Source organism: Lepidochelys kempii, chromosome 4 (assembly GCF_965140265.1).
Source record: "Lepidochelys kempii isolate rLepKem1 chromosome 4, rLepKem1.hap2, whole genome shotgun sequence".
In the NCBI taxonomy this organism is placed as follows: Eukaryota; Metazoa; Chordata; order Testudines; family Cheloniidae; genus Lepidochelys; species Lepidochelys kempii.
In genome coordinates, this window is record NC_133259.1 from 19836280 (window position 1) to 19858515 (window position 22236).

At 44.8% G+C, this 22236-nt stretch overlaps 1 protein-coding gene across 5 annotated transcripts in view; it reads left to right on the plus strand.

The window, feature by feature from the left end:
* Nucleotides 1-22236, plus strand: part of HERC3 (HECT and RLD domain containing E3 ubiquitin protein ligase 3) — a 112771-nt gene that overhangs the window by 13543 nt on the left and 76992 nt on the right. For all 5 annotated transcript variants that reach the window (XM_073340669.1, XM_073340668.1, XM_073340670.1 and 2 more), the window contains exon 2: nt 6098-6361. In XM_073340669.1, the coding sequence (XP_073196770.1) occupies nt 6136-6361 (226 nt within the window). In that variant the 5' untranslated portion in view covers nt 6098-6135. The remainder of the gene's footprint in view (nt 1-6097; nt 6362-22236) is intronic.

Consider the following 22236-nt stretch of genomic DNA (forward strand, 5'->3'; position numbering starts at 1 on the left):
AATGGATGATTGTTTGGTTATTTCATTTACCAAAGGTAATTGAAGCAGGTATTTATGAAGTCATTGGGAGGTGAACTGTCTCCAAATCAACAGGTTAATCCTTAATATTTGGAGGATTTTCTTGTCATGCTGTATTAGGAGAACATCACCAGACAGACATTTACATTGTTTTATTTAACTAAAACAACAACGTTAGGTATTCTGGATTTTTTTCTTCAACAGCAAACATATATTTTAACAAAACAAGCATATGAATATTTGAATTTAGGTAAACATTCAAGTTTTTTAAAATCAGGTTTGTTTTCGTTACAATTGTTTTTAACTAAAATAATTACATGACATTTTTTAAAAGAAAAAATTAAATAGACGGTCAGCCAGGTCAACATGAGAAACTAAAATGTTGGTTTCTGCAGCTAACTCAGTCACCTTCACCTTCATTTTTCTGTTTGTTCATAATCTGGAAAAGAAAAACAAGCTTTCTTGCTTTTTCAGGTCCCAAACAATTTTTCAATTTGGAATGAATTAGTCCAAAGGAAGAAAATATTCTTTCTACACTGGCAGAAGAAGCTACTGCTGTTAAAAGTGAGATTATCACTTCAACAGTCTCTGAATTCATGTGCTGAAGTAACTTTCACTGGTGTGACTTTCTTTAAAACATCATCAGCAAACACATATTTTTTGAATGGTGGATAGTCTTTAGAATCCGGTATGTTGAGGATGGATTCTCATAAAGAAAATCAGTCAACGCAGTTATTTAATTATTATTACCATACTGCTCATTTAGTATTGCTCATTGCATTCACTGACACTCAGTACTCCTTTAAAGGTGAAATTGTAAAAGGAAGATCTGCCTATTTCAGCTATTTATTTTTTTATCACAACTGCATCTAAAATGATAGTACCATAGAGTAACAACTATACTTTTTGCTCAAACATGAGAATTCAAGAATAGTCCAGAAGGAAGACAGGCAGTCCTTAAGAAAGAAGTATGAAATAAAAAAGTATACCAACCTGAAGATCCTGCATGTTCAGACTTGTTGCTTTCATCATCTTCAGTGCAGCTTCCCCCTGAGAAGGAATACTTCTCATTATGTTGTTTAACTCGGGCAACCAGGCCTTGCATTTCTTTATTGCACTGTTTGCATTTTGCACACATGCCTGTTTTACCCACAGGTAGAGGAACTTCATTCAAATATTCCCAAACTGGGTCTCTTTTACAGCCTGTTGCCATTATAGGTTTTCTCTTCTCGTGAGAGAATGGTATGGTAGATCTCAAATCAGTGAAGGCTACACTCAGAAAGACCTCAAGACTTCTGGAATATGCTGCTCAAACAGTTTCACTTTTGTTTCCACTGCCTGTCCCTCCCTTCTCACATTCATCTCCAGACTTCTCCTTGTCCAGATCTATTCCGACCCCAGCAATCTTCTATTCATTGAACTTTTTGAAACTTTGTACTTTTAAAGAGAGGTAAGGGATTGATTCTGTGTACACAAATTTGCAGAGGGACAATAGGGTTCAGGTCTGTTATTTCTCACCTCTATTTATTTATTTATTTTTTATTTAAAAACATTTTTGCTGTTAACAAGCATGTTATCTCTGGAGACACAAATCCACAGTTTGAGAACTGCAAAACTAAGCATCTCTGATGGTGTCTTCTAGACTGAGCACTGAATCCCATTGAGTAGATAGAAAGATTAACCTAAATAATCTATACAGAAGCACCTGGAACCCCGTAAGACTGGATCCCTAATCCATGAACAATTGGAACTCATGTACAAAACTTTTCTTAAACATTACATGAATATATTGTCTCATACCATAGAATTAGAATTTATAATCCCTATTCTATGATGAAAAAAGAAAAGGAGGACTTGTGGCACCTTAGAGACTAACCAATTTATTTGAGCATGAGCTTTCGTGAGCTACAGCTCACTTCATCGGAACTCACGAAAGCTCATGCTCAAATAATTTGGTTAGTCTCTAAGGTGCCACAAGTACTCCTTTTCTTTTTGCGAATACAGACTAACACGGCTGTTACTCTGAAACCATTCTATGATGAGATATCTTTGAGCTATAATGTATTTTAATTAAAACTATCTGTAGATAGATTTTTTCTTCAAAAAGCATTTTATCAAAAAAATCCGATGTAAATAAAAAAAATCCGATTTAAAAAAAAAAAAAAAAAAAGCATTGATTTTTATCCACCCTGTTGCCCATGACAGGATATAAGAGCAGGTCGGCTCCCGCACACCCAGCGAGCACTGCAGTGTCCTTAGGTCGGGGCCGTATTCACAGAGCCGAATGCGCCAGCGGTGCGCATTCTGCGTGAGGGAGAGGGTACGGGGGTCTCTGAGGAACTGTGACTCTCTGCCGCCATGAGGCGAGCCGGGTGCCTTGGTATCCTTTGCTGCCCCGCCCCGGCATAGGGGCACCCGTTTAATAATACTGCGTAGGGCCCCATAAATCCTAAGGGTAGCCCTGGTGGGACAACTCATTTTGTCCCATTAGGGCGACATAACCAACTGCAGGTCTACGCTGGCGCTGCATCACTCTAACTGCGTCGCAAAAAGCTCTGAGCCGCTCGTTGAGGCAGTTTTATTGCGTGGGCGTAACAGGGGAGTTACATCTGCGGGAGGAGCATTTTGGTGCGTTCACCGCCAGTGTTTTGTCGACGCAAGGGGACTTTTGTCGACAGAACTGTCTTGTGTAGACAAGGCCAGAGTTTTTTAATAGAGCTTTCAGACTCTAACTCCCAAGATAACATGAAGCTTCCACTCACTACATTCACGGCAAGGAAGAGTAAAAGCCTTAAATAGAATCGGCAGTGGACCAGGAAGCTTCCATTGTGAGTCTCATGGATAAGTATACAGGAAACACTGCACCCATTTGAACATATGACACACAAAACTTGCAGCCTTCTTGCATGATGCATTTATAAACAACAAAGAATTTTAACTTAAACTTTAAAACGCACAACGTCTTAGAAATAAAGCAGTAACAGACAGGGACTTACAGGACCTTTGGAAAATCTGATTTGTCATTCTTTCAAATAGGCGCTGCATTTGTGTCTTGTTCTGCTTCCTGCAAATATAGCACTTCCTGGGAAGTGTCAGTAAAAAAGCCTGAGAGACACAATGGTGCCCTTTGCAGTTATGGAGATGGTGAAACAGATCTTCCTAAAAACGGTTTAGAAAACTCAAGTTCATGGTCACTTATGCCACCATGCTGTCAAAAGAGTTCAGCACACAGCATCTCCCATTGTTTTCAGTAGGAGCTGCTGGTTCTTCAGCACTTGCAGATCTGGCCACTTAATTTGTGGGGCTAAATGGGGGCTGAGGTACTTTGATAATCTGGACCCGAGTTTGTATTTATATTACAGGGGTTCCCAAACTTTTTCATTGCATGGATCCCGTCTTGGGGGCCACATTCCCTCCGATTGTCAGTCACTTACCATCCCGGTGGCAGTTACTGCAATTGCTTACATGGGCAATTAAATCAGGGAAAATAATTGTTCCATGTATTTTTAACTTTAGCAGCTGGAAACAAGACAGCCAGCTCTACCCCAAACCACAGCCTAGCAACTCTTGGGGCGGGCTATTTCCTTCTCTTCCCCCATTTCCTTCTTCCCCCAAAATAGTAACATTGACTCAGTCCTGTTGTATTCTTAGAGCAGACAAAGGAGTTCTCTGAGGCTTCAGGGGTGGAGTTTTATTGTTAGTGCAACATGTTGTAACAAATGACCCAAATACTTTGAGATTCGGCCTTCTGGGAGAATTTCACAGTTGCTTCTTCTGGAATGAGAGGTTGTTTCTCTGCATCCAGCTCCAATGCACACACCCAGAAAATTAATATATAGCTAATATATTGTAAGAAATCAGTGTAGCTCTTTGGTATAAACAAATGCTGAAGACCAGATGTAATGTTGGTGCAACTCTTGCAGTCAATGGAGCAGCACCTGTTTTCACTATCAGAGCTTTTGGACTTGGACATGTAGGGCTGCTGTTTTGTGGATAGCTGTTGAGCAGTCTGCATGCTGGGAAGAGAGTCATGTCCCAGAGCGAATGTTGAAGCTGCAGCCTCACTCTGGATCACGCTGGCTGTGTTGCTACCCAGAGGTTGGATGATGGGCTTCTTGGAGAGGGAATGTGAGTTTAATACAAGTAGATATCATTTGAAAAACAAACCATCCAAAACCTCCGCACGCCTCTTTTACCGTGCTGCAGCATTGCCTCTTCTTAGGGAAATACTGTGGTACAGTTAACTATCACTGCATGGTGATTATCAGCTGGGATCTATTTTAGTGTCAGCTACCGTACAAATTATCTTTCACCAGGCATCTGTGTCCAGTATAATTAAAAAACAAAATACATGGAAGAACCAATTTGCACAGGTGGACAGAGCCCTGTCAGCTGGCACAGGAGGAATCCTGACAGGAGACTTTCACCTATCAAAAGGATCAGTTCCCCACTGGTGCAGAGGATTTAGTCTATACCATGGGGGCGGGGTGGGGGGGTTGAGGGGATGGTTGGGCGGGAACAGCCCTGAAAGTTTTTAAAAAAATGGCCAACAAAGACAAATGGGATTTGCAGCATGTTCTAAAGCAACCCAGCAAGGGACTCTCCCATACCCATTCCAGGAGAAAACTCCAGCCTTCTCAGTCCTGCCTTAGTGGAATTGAGAGCAGGTCTACCTCAGCTGACCTCAACCAAGATACAGGGTGAGAGATGATCATTCAAATGTTTAGGGCCTAGATAGATATAATAGAATATCGGGGTTGGAAGGGACCTCAGGAGGTCATCCATTCCAACCCCCTGCTCAAAGCAGGACCAATTTCCAGTTTTTGCCCCAGATCCCTAAATGACCCCCTCAAGGATCCCGAGGGCTATTTCCTTCTCTTCCTCCATTTCCTTCTTCCCCCAAAATAGTAACATTGACTCAGTCCTGTTGTATTCTTAGAGCAGACAAAGGAGTTCTCTGAGGCTTCAGGGGTGGAGTTTTATTGTTAGTGCAACATGTTGTAACAAATGACCCAAATACTTTGAGATTCGGCCTGCTGGGAGAATTTAACGGTCGCTTCTTCTGGAATGAGAGGTGGTTTCTCTCGTTGCTGCCAGGTATAAACCAGGAGTGAGCTTGGCTTATGGCATTGTCAAGTGCTGACTGACGGCATGTTTTCTTCTTTCCTTCCTTTTTTGTCTCTCTTTGTTTCTTTGTCCCATATTATTGTTCCCTCTGAAGGTGCTGGCTGTTAGATGGTTTAGTGGACCCAACAGAGGATGGGGAGTCAGGAGTTCTAGTATGTGGGTTTGGGCAAGTCACTTTAACATCAGTATCTTGTTTGTACAGCTCTGTGAAATGCTAAACTGTTGTTGTGATGCTCCGTGGGAATTGTAGGCAGTGCACCCTTTCTCCTGGACACTTCATGGCCTTGGGGTGGGTGGGAGGACATGTGTGCACACGAACATATTTTGGTGATGCTCAGTAGTGCGAATTCCTTCTCTACCTGGATTTCTCAGCTAGTAGCGTACAGTGGTATTGCACTTGGCCAGTACCCTGTAAACAATTGAGATCAATCTAATCGGGACCTGTTTAAATAACTTCTTTGCAGATATCCTCCTTTAAAAAGGTGTTCTATTGTAATTGCCCAAAACATTGCACTAGTGCAGTTAGAAATTGGTGTGTTTTGAGCCATTAGTTTAGAACACTGTAGTGGGCTTTCAAGGGTCGGAGGAAGAATATTTTTGTCTAAATAACAATACTTAGCGCTCTCGTCTAGTGCTTTTCTCTGCTAGATCTCAAAACACTTTAAAAAGTAAGCACCCTATCCCCATCTTATACATTGCCAGGGCAGCTAAATAACACACAGTAGCTGTGACACACTGAGTCTATAGCAGAGTGGGAAATGGAGCCCATGTGTCCTGATTCTACTGTCTAATGCCCTATTTACTGGTAAGGATTAAAGGTGAATCCATGTAGCAAAAACACAGACATGACATGGTTAGACAGGAAATATTTTTCTGTTGGTTCCGCTTCCTTCTCAGAACAGGCTGTGGTTGCGTCACTTACTCATCACTTTTCATTTCTCTTCTTCCCCAGGAAGGAAAAAGCTACATGACTTGCTGAAGGGAGAGAAAATGTTATGTTGGGGATGTTGGTCTTTTGGCCAGCCTGGGATAGGTAGCAATCTCCAAGCAATCATCCCTGAGCCACAGGTGTATGGGTTCATTCACGACCGAAACATCAAGGAGGTGGCTTGTGGAGGAAACCATTCTGTTTTCTTACTGGAGAATGGAGAAGTTTATACCTGTGGCTTGAACACCAAAGGACAGCTAGGCCATCAGAGCGAGGGAAGCAAGCCAGGTACATGGATTTCTTTTTGCATACTTCAAACACCAGCTGCGGTGGTGGGGGAACATGTTTGTTTGATTCTTCATGTGAAAACTCTTGTATGAATTCTTTGTGACTCAGCAATGAATGGAGCTGATGGTTAATCATGCTTAATTGTAGAGAATTAGGGTGCTGATGGTTAAATCATGCTGAATTGTACAGAATTAGGGTGCTGAATAAGGTGGGTTTGGTTACTGGAAACCATGATGTATCCAAGCATTGCACAAAAGTAGAGGCATCAATATGGGCATAGATGATCTGGTGTAGAAGTTTCCTACTTTGTGTAAATGTGGCTTGCTTTCTCTTAGCGTTATAGGAAGGGAGGGCTGTTAATTACAGTGCTCTCCCCTGCCTTTCAGACTTTACTGTGTTCCCCAGAATCCAAGGTCTCATTAGTGTAGGGGTTGACATCTTGCTAGGAGCAACCTCAGGGGCTGATCCTGCTCCTTGTGGTATCAATGGAAGCTTGGTCATTGATATTAGGGAGAGTAAGCCTATTTTTAGCACAGTTGCTGATAGCAGGGTTTCTTTAGACAGGTGGGGAACAAGAGGGTTTCTTCTGGTAGCAGGGTGTCATGGGGTACAGCCTTCATTGCCAGACAACTGCCGTCTCCTGATCAAGCTGGGGATTAGCTTGAGGCCGACGCCCACGTCAATGGTCTGCATGCCAGCAGTCTGTCTCTGTTCCCGCCTATGGCTCCTCTCAACTCCCAGAACGGCAGTGACTTCTTTGCGACTCCAGCTAGGTCATCATCTGTGTTTTGCTGTCCAACAGTCCAGCCACTTCCCCAGTGGTGCGTAGTAGGGACCCGGTAACTAGCAGTCTCCTGCTGTTCTTCTGTGCTCTCTGTCAATGCTGCTATATTTCCCTGGGCCACTTCCCCATGGCCCCAGCAGCTTCTTCGCCCTTACCCAGGGCACTCAGCTGCTCAGCTCCGTCTTTCTTCCCTGGTTCCTGCCAGCAGCTGCTCTGTCCAAGATGCTTAGTTCTCTCAGCCCTTCAGGGACACAGTCCTTGTCATAGAATACCAGAGACAAATAGAATACCAGAGACAAATAGAATACCAGGGTTGGAAGGGACCTCAGGCGGTCATCTACTTCAACCCCCTGCTCAAAGCAGGACCAATCCCCAATTTTTGCCCCAGATCCCAGATGGCCCCCTCAAGGATTAAACTCACAACCCTGGCTGGGTTTAACAGGCCAATGCTCCAACCACTGAGCTATCCCTCCTGCCCAGGGCTCCCTGGGCTCCATGAGAGAAACTGACCCTATTTTGCCTTGCAGCTCCCTTTTATCTGAGCCTGCTGGGCCCGGACTGGTTGCTCCCTACAACTCTTCCCTGATTGGCTATGCTTCACACAAGGACTCACCACCATTGCTCCTTCTGGGGCAGGGCAAGGTTAACCCTTTTATGCTGGTGTCGGGTAGGCACCCCATCCCACAAGGTTCTCAGAAGAATCTGTGCCACAGTCTGTCCCTGTCTTTCCAACTCTAGAACAAGGTATTCCCCCCCCCCCGCCTCCTCCCCATTCTGTGTGAACTGGCAGAGCCTGTGTGTGCAAACTGTGGGTTCTCAACCCCTCCCCTCCCATGTGCCCACAAGGGTGAGTCGATCCCCTTACCTTTATTTTTCTGGAAGGCGTTACAGATGCTTTGTAAAACTCAATCTCTCCAACAGTAACATCCCAGTTTGCTTGGAGCTGCTTTATATCTTTCTCATTCTAGTGTGTTCCAAAGAGCCAAGAAATCCAGCTGTGATTTTTACTGAAACCAGAATATTAAACGGGTTTAAAAAAAAAAAACAACCCCAAACCAACACTTCCCACCCAATCCAGGTCCAGGCTACTTCTCCCGTGTGAGGTAGAGATGTGATTCCCTTGCTCATGTATTTGTACTTAGGCTAGCTCTGATTGAGGTATGGCGAGGATAAAGAGCAGCCTATCCGCAGTTGCTCGGGTAGCAGCCATGGAGCCATGACTGAGCCGTGTCAAGCACAAGCCCTCCTGAAACTGGGGCGCGTGTGTCCCTGCTGCTGCTACCCATTCTACTCTGGCTGCGCTGCTGTTTATACTCAAGCTAGCACAAGTAGGTGAATCACACCCCTAGCTTGTCGTGTAGACGCAGCCTGAGCGTGGTGTTCAAATTCATCGTCGTTTCCCGTTCGTTGGCTCGTGTCCAGTACAACTGGAACAATACGGATAGTGAAAGCTTCCACGCTTTCATGGGATGCAAAGATTTAAGTGATAGAAACCTTCATTCTGCAGGGCATTAGCCAACCACTAAGGGCAGGGGAGCTGGGGCGAGGAAGTAACTTCCCCTGTGGGACAGTTTATTCCTTATTTGTCTGCTCTGGAGTTGTCTTACACCTTCCTTTGAAGCATCTGGTTCAGGGCCCTGTTTGTGACAGGATACTGGACTAGTTGGATGTGATCCACTATTGTAGCAGTTCTCAACCTGGGGTGGGGAGGGAACATCCCCCATCAAACCTTCTAGGGGGATGTGACCAGCCTTCCCACTCACAGGGTTGCAATCCCATTCGCTCTAATTTGGCCCGGCCTCCTCTCTGTCTTGTCAAATTTGAATGAGTGGGCTTGGGACCTGTCTCACGGGGTCATGATGCCCTCAAATTTGGCCCCACTGCCCCTCCATCATGATAGTAGGATGTCTGGGCCAAATTTGAGTGAGTGGCGTTGCAACCTGGTGCATGGGACCGCAATACCCCTTAGCACTCTTCAATGCTGAAATGGAAAAATACTTCTCTGAAAACTTTGTGGATATTCAGATATGTGCTTTTAAAAGGTTTCCTAGCCTATACACAGTTAGACAACAGGATCAAAGGACTGATTTTATTCAAAGTAGAATTCCCTTCTTGAGATTCACCGGTATATTGGAATGGCCCATTTTTAAGCCCCTTAGATTTCAGTTTAAACTGATATTTTGAAAAAATCCCAGGTTATACAAAAAGTATTATTCATTTTTTCCTGATTTTTCACCCTACTTTGTATCATTCAAATATATAAAAAATAATTTGTTTTATTAGGAAAATACAATACATTGTATTATTACAATAATACATTCATCTGTGTGTGTATGCAAAGTTGCCTGTTGAAGTAAAGCTATGTATTAGTCTAGAATATACTCACAATAAACAAACAGGCACTCATGCAAACTCTGAAGTGTGTGTGCATCTGAACGTACTGATGAATCTCACACCCAACACGTACACATTTGAAGCTGTTAGCAGATAATGGTTTAAAGATCTGACATGCTAAAACGGGAAGACAACAAAAGTCTGTATCACAATACGTTTCAGAACACAAGGAAGTATTCAAAACTTTAAAAAAAAAACAAACAAAAAACCAGGAGAAAAGGATGAAGTTGAGTGTATGCACTGTAAATGGTGTGGCCCAATTATTAAATGTAAATATTTATAGGCTAATAGTTCTAAGTCTACAACAGTAAACTGTTTATTCAAATGAAAAGTTTTATTTGGGGATTAGAGATATATTGTTTTCTTAAACTCAGAGGTGGCGTTGTGTTTTGAGTTCTGTTTTAGTTCTGCAGCAAACCACATTGAATTCCATCCATCAAAGCATTAATCTACTGAATACTTCCCCCCAGTCCTTCCATGCACCAAAATAAACCCCTATATTTACCCAGAAAAATTATCAATAGCTTTTTCCACTGATTTTCGACCTGTTTTTGTTGTAATAGTAATCAACACTGATAAATTCCCAGATAAAATTAAATAAAATAAAAACAGAAAACAAAGGGCCCTACATATTTTGTAAAGGGTGGAGTGGCGCAAATAAGAAGAAAGGTGGCGGGTGACTTGGAAATGGTTGAGTACCCTTGTCCTATTGAAATTCCTTTGGTCCTACAACTTATTTTTCAATTTGTTATTTATGGAGGATGAGGTTTTCAAAAGTGCCTCGCTCACTTAGGAGCACAAATACCATTGATTTTCAGTGGGGCTTGTGCTCCTAAGTGACTGCAGCATTTTTGAAAACCCCACCCAGAATCAGAGACTAACATTTAAAAATCACACACTTGTGTGGCTTAGTACCCAACTGAGTCATTTTTATTCATCTGGATACAAATATTTCTTCCCACAGATCTTACTGATTAGTTGTATTGCTGTGGCACATAATGGCATCCTGATCTTGCTTGTGGCTTCTGTGCAAAGGTACTATATGGAGACAGACTATACAGAAGAGTTTTCAGTCTAAATTCACAAAATAGACAAAGGTGGGAGGGGGAAACGGAGACACACAGAGGTCAAGTGATTTGCCCTAGGTCATACTAGTGCCTGCATTCGGAATAGAATCCAGCTGTCCTGAATCCCAGTATGGTGCTCTGTCCACTAGATCATGCTGCTTCCCATAAAGATTTTGTCAAGACTGCAGCATGGGATTGGGAGGCTGGGGTAGGAAGCTCTTGGATTGATCCCGAGTTCACCTTTCCAGCATAACCAGAGAGCCATTTCACCTACTGCTGATTATCTCAAATATTGAATTGCTTTTGAAAATGTTACCCAAACCACATGCTCTCAGAGAGCATGTCATTGTCATTTGTAAGGCGTTGTGTCGCTCATGCTATCGTTCAAAGCAGTGATTCGGGTCGCACCTCTCCAGGGTTTAGAGCTTGCTATGTGAAAAGCAGCTGGGGATGCTCAGGAGCGCAGTACTCTAAAAGAAAGGAAAGCATCTTCCCATCTCAAATTCCTAGTTCCTTTATACCCATACAAGAGTCTGAATGGTGAGAGAAGTTTTAAAGCTCCTGAAGGCTTCCAGCTTGCTGCTCCGTTGGCGGCAGGAGGCCTGCCTGCAAGGTCAGGGCCTAAATTACTCAGCTTAACTTGTGAGTAGGGACAATAGGAACTGCCTCCTTCCCCCTCACTATCTGGATTTTTATGGCTAGAAATCGAAATGACCCGGCTTATTGTCCTACTCTCTGTTAGCAAACTGTGAATCCATAAATAAGGCTTCACTTTATAGTTAGGGGAGCTACGGAAAGGGTAGACTCACTGGTGACCCAAAGTGCTGGCGGGGGAGGGACTGGGTAATGCATTTGCATTCGCTTCCGATCTTAGCACCTGCATGTGTGAGGTCGGGGGGGCGGGGCAAGGTGGAAAGCAGGTGGGGAAGTCTGGTGGCCAGTTGTTGAGCGTTGCTGGAAAGGGCTGCATAGGGAGAGGACCTCACAGCCTAGCTCTTTGCTTTGCTTAAACTTAAAGCCAGTGCTGTTACTTTACTGCCTTCTCCTTTGGTCTAGGCTTTGGGGCCCAGTACGTACCCAAACTCCTGCCGGCTTATTGGCACAACCCTGGCTGTGGCTTCAGCAGTGCAAATAGCCTGTGATCCCAGCTGTGCCAGTGGGTTTGTGGCTGGCTGGAGTAGCCCCAGAAGTGGGCCAGGGTCCCCTAGGAGGCCGTTGAACCCAAGCTGGCCAGAGGGTAGGCACAGATTCGTTGCGTCTCCCAGGCAGCCTTGGCTGGAAAGGCAGCTGCCGAGCCCCACCTGGAATGTGGAAAGGTTTTCGTTGCCCTACTGCCCAGCTTTGCTGTCTCAGAGAACAGGGAAAATGTTCGGCGGTCCTTAGCCTTCTGAAGTCAGTGGGGAAAATCTCAGTGACTTCAGTGGGGGTAGGATCAGGCCCCCAACAGTCTGCATCTCTAAGGGGAGATTCCCATCCCCACTCGTTATTGCCCTGTGGAGACTTTTGCAGTTGCTGCATCAAAAGCCTCCAGTAGCGTTTTGGGATCGTGCCATTCTGTCGTCACGGCCCAGATGGTTCCTTCCCTCGGTGACATCTGCTCTTTAGCAACATTCTGGGTGGGACTTTCAAAAGTGCTGCACATCAACCTAACTCTGCTCCTGTTGAAATCAATGGAAGTTTCACCAGCCACTTCAGTGCGAGCAGAGTTAGACCAGCACTGAGCACTTCTGAATGTCCCACTTTCTGTCCCTGTCCTAATTCCAGCTGACTAGTGATTTCTCCTGCCCCACATCTGTTCATTGATAAATTAGATGGTCACTTTATAAAGCCTCCTTCTGTCAATGTCCTTAAACATCAAACAGTAGGATGGAGTGTGTGTGTTCAGGTAGCTCCTTCTGGATGAGTGTCCCACACTTACAGAGAGCAGCTCTGGAGATGCAAGAGGTCTCAGAAAGTGGTTACTAAAGAGGTCGAGTGTATTTTCACCTCAGGCAGGCACATGGCTGTAATACAAAAATCATACAGGAACAGCCGGTAAAATCCCAGTCTGACAGGCTGGACTCTGGTCCTCCCTCCAGTCTGGGGTATCAGACCCAATGGGGATAGGCTGTAAGAGTAGAACTTTTAGAGATGTCTCCTTTTCTGCAGGTTTCAGAGTAACAGCCGTGTTAGTCTGTATTCGCAAAAAGAAAAGGAGGACTTGTGGCACCTTAGAGACTAACCAATTTATTTGAGTGAAGTGAGCTGTAGCTCACGAAAGCTCATTATCAAATAAATTGGTTATCTCTAAGGTGCCACAAGTACTCCTTTTCTGCAAACTCCCTTCTCCCTAATTCAAGCACTTGTACAGAATTGGCAGATCAGAGCAGTTAGAAGTGGAAGAGCCCCATTGAAAGGACCCTCTGCAAAGACAGGGTATTTCCTCCCCTTTGTGCTCTTCTCTTCTCTCCCCTCCCCTTCCCCCCTGAGAGTTACCAGTTTAATGTCTCCACATCTCCAACTTCACATGATTACTTTCTATTGGAGTAGATATAAATGTGCTCCCCAAGACTTAATTTGTAAATTTCGACTGAGTCACCCATGGGTGTAGAAGATCTTTCTCCTCTGGCATGGGTTCCTTAGAGTCCAATCTCACGTTGAGCCTTGGCTGCCCAGTATGACCCACAACTTGTGCAGCTGCCCAAAGGGGCATGTAACTTCAACAGCAGTTGCTTTTGCATGGAAGTGTCAGAACAGGTTGAGGGGCACTAGGCAAGGGTTCTTGTTGGGTGTATGGTGTTGGCACCAGGGGGCTATTACCCCGAATGGATCTTCACTGGCTCCCAGTGGAGCAGATTACTGTCATACCAGTGAAAAAGGTCCACAGTAATTAATTGGCATACACGGCAGTTTATTCGAGAAGGAATTACAGAAGCGGTAAAGGGTTACATTAAGCACATAACTCCTATGTTAGACGTGAAAGAACTATACAATAAGAAAAGGAGTACTTGTGGCACCTTAGAGACTAACCAATTTATTTGAGCATAAGCTTTCGTGAGCTACAGCTCACTTCATCAGATGCATATCGTGGAAACTGCAGCAGACTTTATATATACACAGAGAATATGAAACAATACCTCCTCCCACCCCACTGTCCTGCTGGTAATATTCATCAGATGCATATCGTGGAAACTGCAGCAGACTTTATATATACACAGAGAATATGAGCAAGCTATTACCAGCAGGACAGTGGGGTGGGAGGAGGTATTGTTTCATATTCTCTGTGTATATATAAAGTCTGCTGCAGTTTCCACGATATGCATCTGATGAAGTGAGCTGTAGCTCACGAAAGCTTATGCTCAAATAAATTGGTTAGTCTCTAAGGTGCCACAAGTACTCCTTTTCTTTTTGCGAATACAGACTAACACGGCTGTTACTCTGAAACCTATACAATAAGAGCTATACATTCCTCTTAGTGAGCCTCTCTTTCGCAAACATACACAAACAGGCCCTGTGCTGGCCTCACACAGTTCCTGCTTGGCAAACAGAGAAGGTGGTTACCAAATTCTATGGACGACTTCTTTTCTCCAGGTCTGGTCTCCTCAGCCCTCAGGTCTGTCTCGGATTCCCTCGAGGCAAGGCCTTGGCTGCCTGGAAACCCCTCTGGCTCACAGGCCTACTTGAGACCACGGAGCAGAGTTTTGGCCATTCTGCCTAGCAGCGTTGCTTCTTTAAGCGTCAATTAAGGAATTCCCCAACAGTAATTTAATTTGCTTGATTTTTATACTCTTTTTCCTCAAAGGAGTCACATGTCTTAAAAGCGTGCCCGGTGGGTGTGTAGCTACTCATTTTTAACCTAATTAATACTTTAGGAGGAGACTGCAGAGTGGTGCCAACTGAATATTACCCCACATTCGCTCCCTTACCAATCATTCACTTCAGCCCCCTGCGTGATGTCCTTCAACAGGGTCGAGATGCCCCCGTCAGCCCATGCTCCCCTTCGGGTGTTCTACACGTGTTCTTTGCTTTCAGGTGGATATATTTGCTGACCCAAAGATCAGTACTGATCATACACGCAGCATGGAGCCAGTCAGTTTCACCTCTGCCATCTGTCTGATGCTAAGAGAAAGATTTTGCTCCCAGAATCTTCTTTTGCAGTTCAGTCATGTGAAGCCATGTGCTCACCGTTCGTTCAGTATGGCCACACCAATTTGGCACCATTCCAACATATGGTATGCTGTGTAACAGCGTGAAGTGGCTCACCATGCTAATTATTCATGCCGCACCAGAAGTGTGCTAAGCCATTTAAAAGACACAGGCGCTGTTTATTCAGGTTTTTTTCCTCGTACCTGGACGTATAGTGCCAGGAGCTCCATTTGGTGTTGTGGGTCCTTGGTCCTCACGTCCTACAAGGGCCCACTTTTTCAAATGGGCCATGTCCCAAGGAGCCTATAATATTAAGATGGTGGTGGGGTGGGGTGGGGAAGGAAGCTTGCACCTTTCCTCTAGCAACAGGAAGCAAAGAAAACCATGCTTCCCTTACCACCATTGCCTGGAGAGCTGCAGATCGACAAGGCATTAGTGCTTCAGTTTGCATTGTGGAGTCTATCGGCACAGCCCAGAGGCTTGACATGTAATTAAGCTTTACTTTTTTTTTTAAAAAAAAAGGGGTTCTGGGGAGTTGTAGGAATAGCCACAGAATGATCCCTATCCTCTGGATTTCTCTGTCCCTGACCGCCTGTATTCTGCAAATTGAGCTGCACTTATTCTAAACTCCAGTACAGGGTTAGCTGTGCCTGGAAATCTCAGTGCTCGCTCTGGCTCATCTGTTAATCATAACCTGCGAACAGATGTGCATCTTGACTGGAAAGGCCGTGCGGAGGCTTGGTCCCCGCTTAACCTCTTGCAGGTGGTTGAGGAGTTAGCTGTGCCAGGGCTGCTTCATTTAGACTGTGGGAGGAGCACGAACGGGAGTTGTTGCACTCACTGGAAGCAGCCCAGGAGGGAGCAGGTCACAGATGGAAAGCGGTGGCTGGGGGCAAGGCAGGGTTGGTGACTGTACGGACTGGGTGAGCCGTGGGGTAAATTGGAGAGCCACTTGGCAGGATGGCAGGAGTGGCACAATTGGGAGGGTTGTTGGTTTGCAGCTGTGCTCCCCTCTTCCCCCTCAGTTTCCTTTCTTGTTTGCAGAAAGACAAACTGAAACAGGAAGGAGAGGAAATAAAGGCACTTTAAACACCAGTGACTCTCTGGGCTTGGTGCTCCCACCCATGCAGCCCAAGTAAAGAGGCATTTCATGAGGGAGCTAAAGGGAATGTGCAAGATTCTTCCCCCCGCCTACACAGGGAGCGGCAGCACAGCTCAGAGCTGCCGTAGTGCACTTCCTTAGGCCTGTGGCAGATTTGCTCTCCTGGTTTGTATTTGTCCCACCTCCAAGCCCTCTCTCATCTCCTCTGCACTGCAAAATAGACCTCCACAGTGCACTGGGAATAACGCACAGTCCCACTGTCAACTCTGCGTTCTGCACTCTCTGCAGCAGAAACACAGCGATTCTGCTTTTAGGAGTCGGTTCTGCAGGAGCCAATCAGAGGATGCTCCTACTTTATGGTCTTGTCCTGCATGACCTTTCTGGGTGAGGGAAACCCGAGCAGAGGAGCACAAACCATTTTGGGACCACTGAACTTGTTAAGCATCAGAGATTGCAGATGGAAAAATGTCGAAGTGGTCAGAAATATCTCTTCTGCAATCACAGAAAAAGTTAACCTCCCTTCAGAAAACAGTCCAGCCCCTTTACCCCTGTAAGGACACCCGCAGATCATCATTCATAATCACAATCACACGTTTACCTGATCTACCTTTGTGTGAAACATGCCTCTGCTAGAACAATTTGTGGGATACATAAAGATGAAAGTCAACATTCCCATTATTGATTGTTTAACTTTGGCATCCTTTGTCTCCTTCACCCTAGTTCCCCCCCGTCCCCCAAAGTGTATAAACTCTGATTAACGTTCATTTTGTTTTTCCAGTGAGACAATAAAGAAAATAGTGCTGCGAGTTTTAACTCTTAGCTAAGGGAGCAGTAGGACAGATTCTAGCAAGTTAGGGGAAAATTGTAATCCACCTGGCACTTGCTTGTTGCTGTTTCTCTTCTGACAAGACCTGAAATGTCCCAGAGGCCTGGTAATTACCCAGCAACTGTAACCTCAGATGTAAACCTGCATTCTACAGTTCCTCAGTTCCACTCAAACCATGAACAAAGCACTTTTTTTTGTCAGGATAATCAGTTGACTTACTCCAGCTGCTCCTTCTACACAAGGGCTTAGAATGCCCTTTGAATGTTGTGCAGACAAAGAAAACTAAATTTATTCTTTTTGTTTCTTTAGTGTAATATCATTACAGATTCCTGGCCTTACTCCTGCACTAATGTTGGGGAGCATATTTCTTTATGCCTCACCACTGCTCTTCTAGTGAACAACCACTATTAAATTACTGAATTGTTTAGCCTTGAACTTCACAATGTTTTTACTGTGTTTACAAGAGAAGACTGGAGTTTTCCATTAATGCCTATGTTCTAGCTACGGTATTTTTATGACTCATTTGTACTTTAGCCCCGTGGCAATGAGAATGTCCAGCATTTTGATGTTTTCTCCAAACACCCTGAATATATTCACAAGCACTACAGCAAGAATCCCTGCCCCCCTTTTTTTAAGCTAGCTGGTTCCAGAGACAGCAAGTTGTTTTCATACTGTATCTATCTGGGAGCTGTGAAATCACTGCCTCATTGCACATCCTATACTTCCTCAAACTACCACTTTATTCCCTTACGTATCATTGCTAAAGCAACAATGTGGTTGGAATGTGCTTTCTCATGAATTTATCTCCCTAAAGCTAACCAAAAGTGATTCATGAACCCGGGTCCGAGTAAACGCCAATCCACACCAGGGAACTGTCTCATATTACTCTGAATGTGTGTAAATGACATCAGTCTATCTCAGGGCTGAGGGTTACTTAAGTCATTTTAAAATGTCAGTAACCGTATGAAATGCTGTTTTAAATCCCTCTGCCCTCTTAGTAGCAGGATATTCTTGAGCAGTATTTGTGAAATTGATCTGGATTGCATTGGAGAGGAGGGAACCAGTTCTAAGAGAAATGATCATAGAAATGCAGGGCTGGAAGGGACCTCGAGAAGTGAAGTCCAGCCCCCTGTGTTGAGGCAGAACCAAGGAAACCTAGACCATCCCTGGCAGGTTTGTCTAAGCTGTGCCGGAGCTAAGACCCACTCCCCTGCCATGGAACATCGTTCTCTTTGTTGACATACTACAGCAGACCAATGGCCCTTCAGCTTGAGTATCTAGGTGCCCACAATGATAAATACCAGATACTGTGGGGAAGGTATTCAATAATCACCATAATACACCCCTGTGGGCAGTATTACATGGACAGAGGCTCTTGTGATTTTTTTTATTAAGCTGTAGATGATGTTAGTGTTAATGTCCAAGCCCTTTAATCTATATGTCCATCCAGCCCTCAAGACAGGTAAGCCTTCGCATGCTGTGCTAAGGCAGCTGATTACTGAGCCTGCCTGATTGGGGAAAACCAGTGTGCAAGCAAGGCGGGTGATCCGATTTTCCCGTCATGGAGTGGTGGGTGGTGGAGATGCTTTCTGCCTCCTGAGTAGTGCTGCTTGCCTCATATTGGTTCCCTTCTCTTTTGCCCTCCCCAGCTGGCATCAGAAGTCACTACAATTTACAGGGGTTGTATTAACCCCATTGTGCAACTGCTGTGGGAGGGAAAGAGAGGAACCTGTCTTCGCTCCCCCGTTCCTGGCCACCTCTTAGTTATTTAGTTATAACTAAAAAATAAACCATTTGCCGGGGGCTGACCTCTCCTTCTCTGACCCTGGAAAAGAGCTGGGGAGGTGGGATTCCTGCTCCTATCACTGGTGGTGGTCCCCTTGTAGAAGGTGAGCTGCCACTGCTGCCACATGACCCACGTGTAAGGCTACGGTTTTGTCACGGAGGTCTGGAAGTCATGGAATCTGTGATTTCCAGAGACCTCCGTGACTTCAGCTCACGGTGACTGGGTGCTGCAGGGTCCCCTCACGGCCTGTGGCGGCTAAGAACTGTGGGATGCTCCTGCTGCCAGAGATGGTGGGGGCCCCCCGAGCTCTGAGCCGCTGTGGGGGGCAATCCCCCCCCCCAGCCCCCCATTTTGTCATGAATCATTTTAGTAAAAGTCACCACTAGGTCACAGGCTTCCATGAATTTTTCTTTATAGCCCGTGACCTGTCTGTGACTTTTACAAAAAATATGCATGACAAAATCTTAGCCTTACCCATGTGGGAAGGGAGAGTGTTTATCCCAACAGGGCTTTCTTCTCCCAACCGATGGCCTGTCCTCAGGAGCCTTGTATGTGCACGTGGCCATTTTAAGAACCATCTCTAGCTGATTGTCAGCTGCGAGAGAACCAGCCTGTCTCTGGGTTGTCGATGAGGCATTGAGAGTGCTCATAACATTCCCAAGGGCTGGGCACAGCTGAGGACCAGGCAGCCATGTATGGCCAAGAGGAAACTTCACCTTCATGACCGTCAGCTGTGCCTATGGCTGCTGAGTTGGGGTAGCTGATGAAGTAGATGCAGTGTGATGCCCCGGGGCTGCTCTGAGCTGTCAGCTATTCTGGGTATACAGATGAGCAGGGAACATGTCACGTTTTGCTCCTGAATTCTTATATTTAGCCCTACCATAAGTAGCTTCATAAACTGGAGCAGGGTTTACTCAGGCCATGTTCAGTGTGAAGTGGCACACGTTACATATAGGCAGATAAGCATCATTAGAGTGCCTTGGATGAAAGAAGACAGCAGAAGTTGAGGCCCCATTGCCTGGCAGTCACCAGCCTTGATTTGCTGGAGTCTGTAGCTCCTCTGGTGATCACAACATGCCCCAGGACAGTTGCCGCTGCCTTACCTTTCCTTTAAAATTTCCATTTCTCTCTCTTCTCCCCACTCCTAAAATTGTTATTTCATGATGCAACATTTTATTTGTATCTGTTTCCATTTCTCTTTCCCTTCCAGTGCAATTCAGATGGCACTGTAGTGAACATACCAAAGGCCTTGCTGCACTGCAGCTTCCATTGTTGATGCAGCTAACTGATCCGCACTAGTGGTGAATTAGGCTTCAGATGTGAATGGAGCTGCCTCCTAAAAGACCAAATCTGGCTGCCGGAAGATTTTGTTGCAGAAGATTTTGGTTCCAATGAAACTTCCTGTTCTCTTTCTCCCCCACCTTTCCTCTCCAGAAGCATTAAAAGGGGCCTCAAATTTGGGAATTGTAAAGCATGGCCATTGGATGGATATAAGAAAGAGCAAGCCTCGCAAGTTCCAGGGGATTATACTTTGGTGTTTGAGGCGGCTGAGCATACAGAGACAGTTTTCTTCTTCTCATATGCAGACATCCAAGCTCAAAGACCAGAGGATAGTCTCTGTATCAAGGGAGGGTAGGTGATGTAAACTGCCCTTCAAATGCCAAGTTGGGAACTCTTCTATCAGATGAATTATTGTCTGTGATTCTTCCCCACAGTCACAAAGTGGAGAGGACGAAAGGCCAATCTGGTGCATAATTGCAGCAACTCTGGTTGAGCTAAAGAGTAGTTTGTTAATCTGTGATCAAGTGGAGAAGAAGGTGGGTGTGGAGATGGACTCCTGAATTTACTTGTTACTCTCTTTTTCCCACCGATGCTTCTACTCAATAAGAATGTAGCTTTCAGCTTCCTGGCCAGGGCTGCTGATCCATGCATGGGAAAGGGCCAGTAACCCTGTTGTCCAAAGGGTGTTGAGAGATCAGCCATAGTGTCACACCCTGGTCTGCAGGAGTGGTATTCCTCCTGTGAATATGAGTGAACTTTTGAGTTGGTGCCGTGTGTCGTTTCCTGTCTGAAAATGAGTACTTGTGGCACCTTAGAGACTAACCGATTTATTTGAGCATAAGCTTTCGTGAGCTACAGCTCACTTCATCGGATGCATACTGTGGAAACTGCAGAAGACATTATATATACAGAGACCATGAATATATAATGTCTTCTGCAGTTTCCACAGTATGCATCCAATGAAGTGAGCTGTAGCTCACGAAAGCTTATGCTCAGATAAATTGGTTAGTCTCTAAGGTGCCACAAGTACTCCTTTTCTTTTTGCAAATACAGACTAACACGGCTGTTACTCTGAAACCTGTCTGAAAATGGGCTATCAGTCATCCGGAGCGGTGATAGATTGGTTTCGGCCTTCACAGGTCTCCAGGCAAACTTAACAGGAATGGCATCTTAGGAGTGTCCTAAAGTTGTGTTGGTATTTACGGCACCTTTAGCATGAATGTTGCTTTACGGATGTTAGAAATAACAGACTGAGGAGCTACCAATTATACTTATAGATAACACAGTGGTAAAGATTGCAACTGATCAGATGATGTGGGTGGTGCTGACAAACCACAGAGAGGTGATCAGAGTGTGATGAGGAGAGAGAGTTCTTGGTAGGTTTTTACCTTTGAGTGCTTTTGATTACAATCAGTTGAACTGTTGTGTTACCTGAGTCTTGCAGGCACCAATTCAGCAGGGTGTCTAAGCATGTTTTAAACTCAGTTGACTTCAATGAGGCTTAAAGCACAGGCTTCTGTTGTTGGATCATATTAAAGAAGTTCTGTATTAAAATCACAAATGAGTTTGATTCCCCAGAGTTTAAATTCCAGGGTATTACTAATTAAGAGGTCTCTTGGTTTTTGGTGCTGTTTCTCTCCCTCTATGTGTGAAACTTGCAAGCTGCTAATTGTGTTAGTGCATTCTAAGACAGAGTCTATTCTCAAAGCAATTCACAGAGAGAGAGACTCAAAACAATACTCTAACAACAGAAACAGCACCCAGAGACTCCCCGCCCTTTTGTTGTATTAACCATTGTGATTAAAATAGAGATAGAGGATGTATGTGGATGGATGCTTGGTGTGGATAATAACTGAATGATCAGGGAGGTGCCAGCCTAAGAATCCAGTGTCCATCGGCTGAAGAAGGTGTCAAGTGGAAATAACCAGAGGACCCCACCCGGAGGGCAGACTGGAATCCACCCAACAGCCTCAAGAATGGGAGAACCAAAGAACAAGATAACATCTTGGAGCCGTCAGGAATGTGCTATCTGCTGATTGATTCAGCAACAGCATGATGAAGCAATTCCCATAGACTGGCATAGGAAGAAATTCCTATAAAAATAGACACTAAAAAGTGAGAATTTTGGGGTCTGATTCTGCAAACCAACTTCCAGGAGCATCAGATGAGCATCTGACAAGGCCCTGCTCCCTCCTCATGTCCAGGCCACCTGGCCAGTGGCTTGGCATGAGCAACTCTAAGGCTGGTAACTATGATAACAACCTTGCAGAACCTGTGTGTGTGTGTGTATGTTTGTATGAATGAATGTGAGAATAAATTTGAGATTGAATGGAATGTTATAACTATAACTAACTGCTTACTATGATTCTTTCTGTATTCACAGTAAATGTGGTATTTTGCCTTTTTCCCTTTAATAAGATCCTGCTGGTTTTTATTTTATTGGTACAACACTGTGTACTGTAGAAATAGGGCCATTATGAGGAGGTGCAGAAGCATCTGTTGGAAGCCCG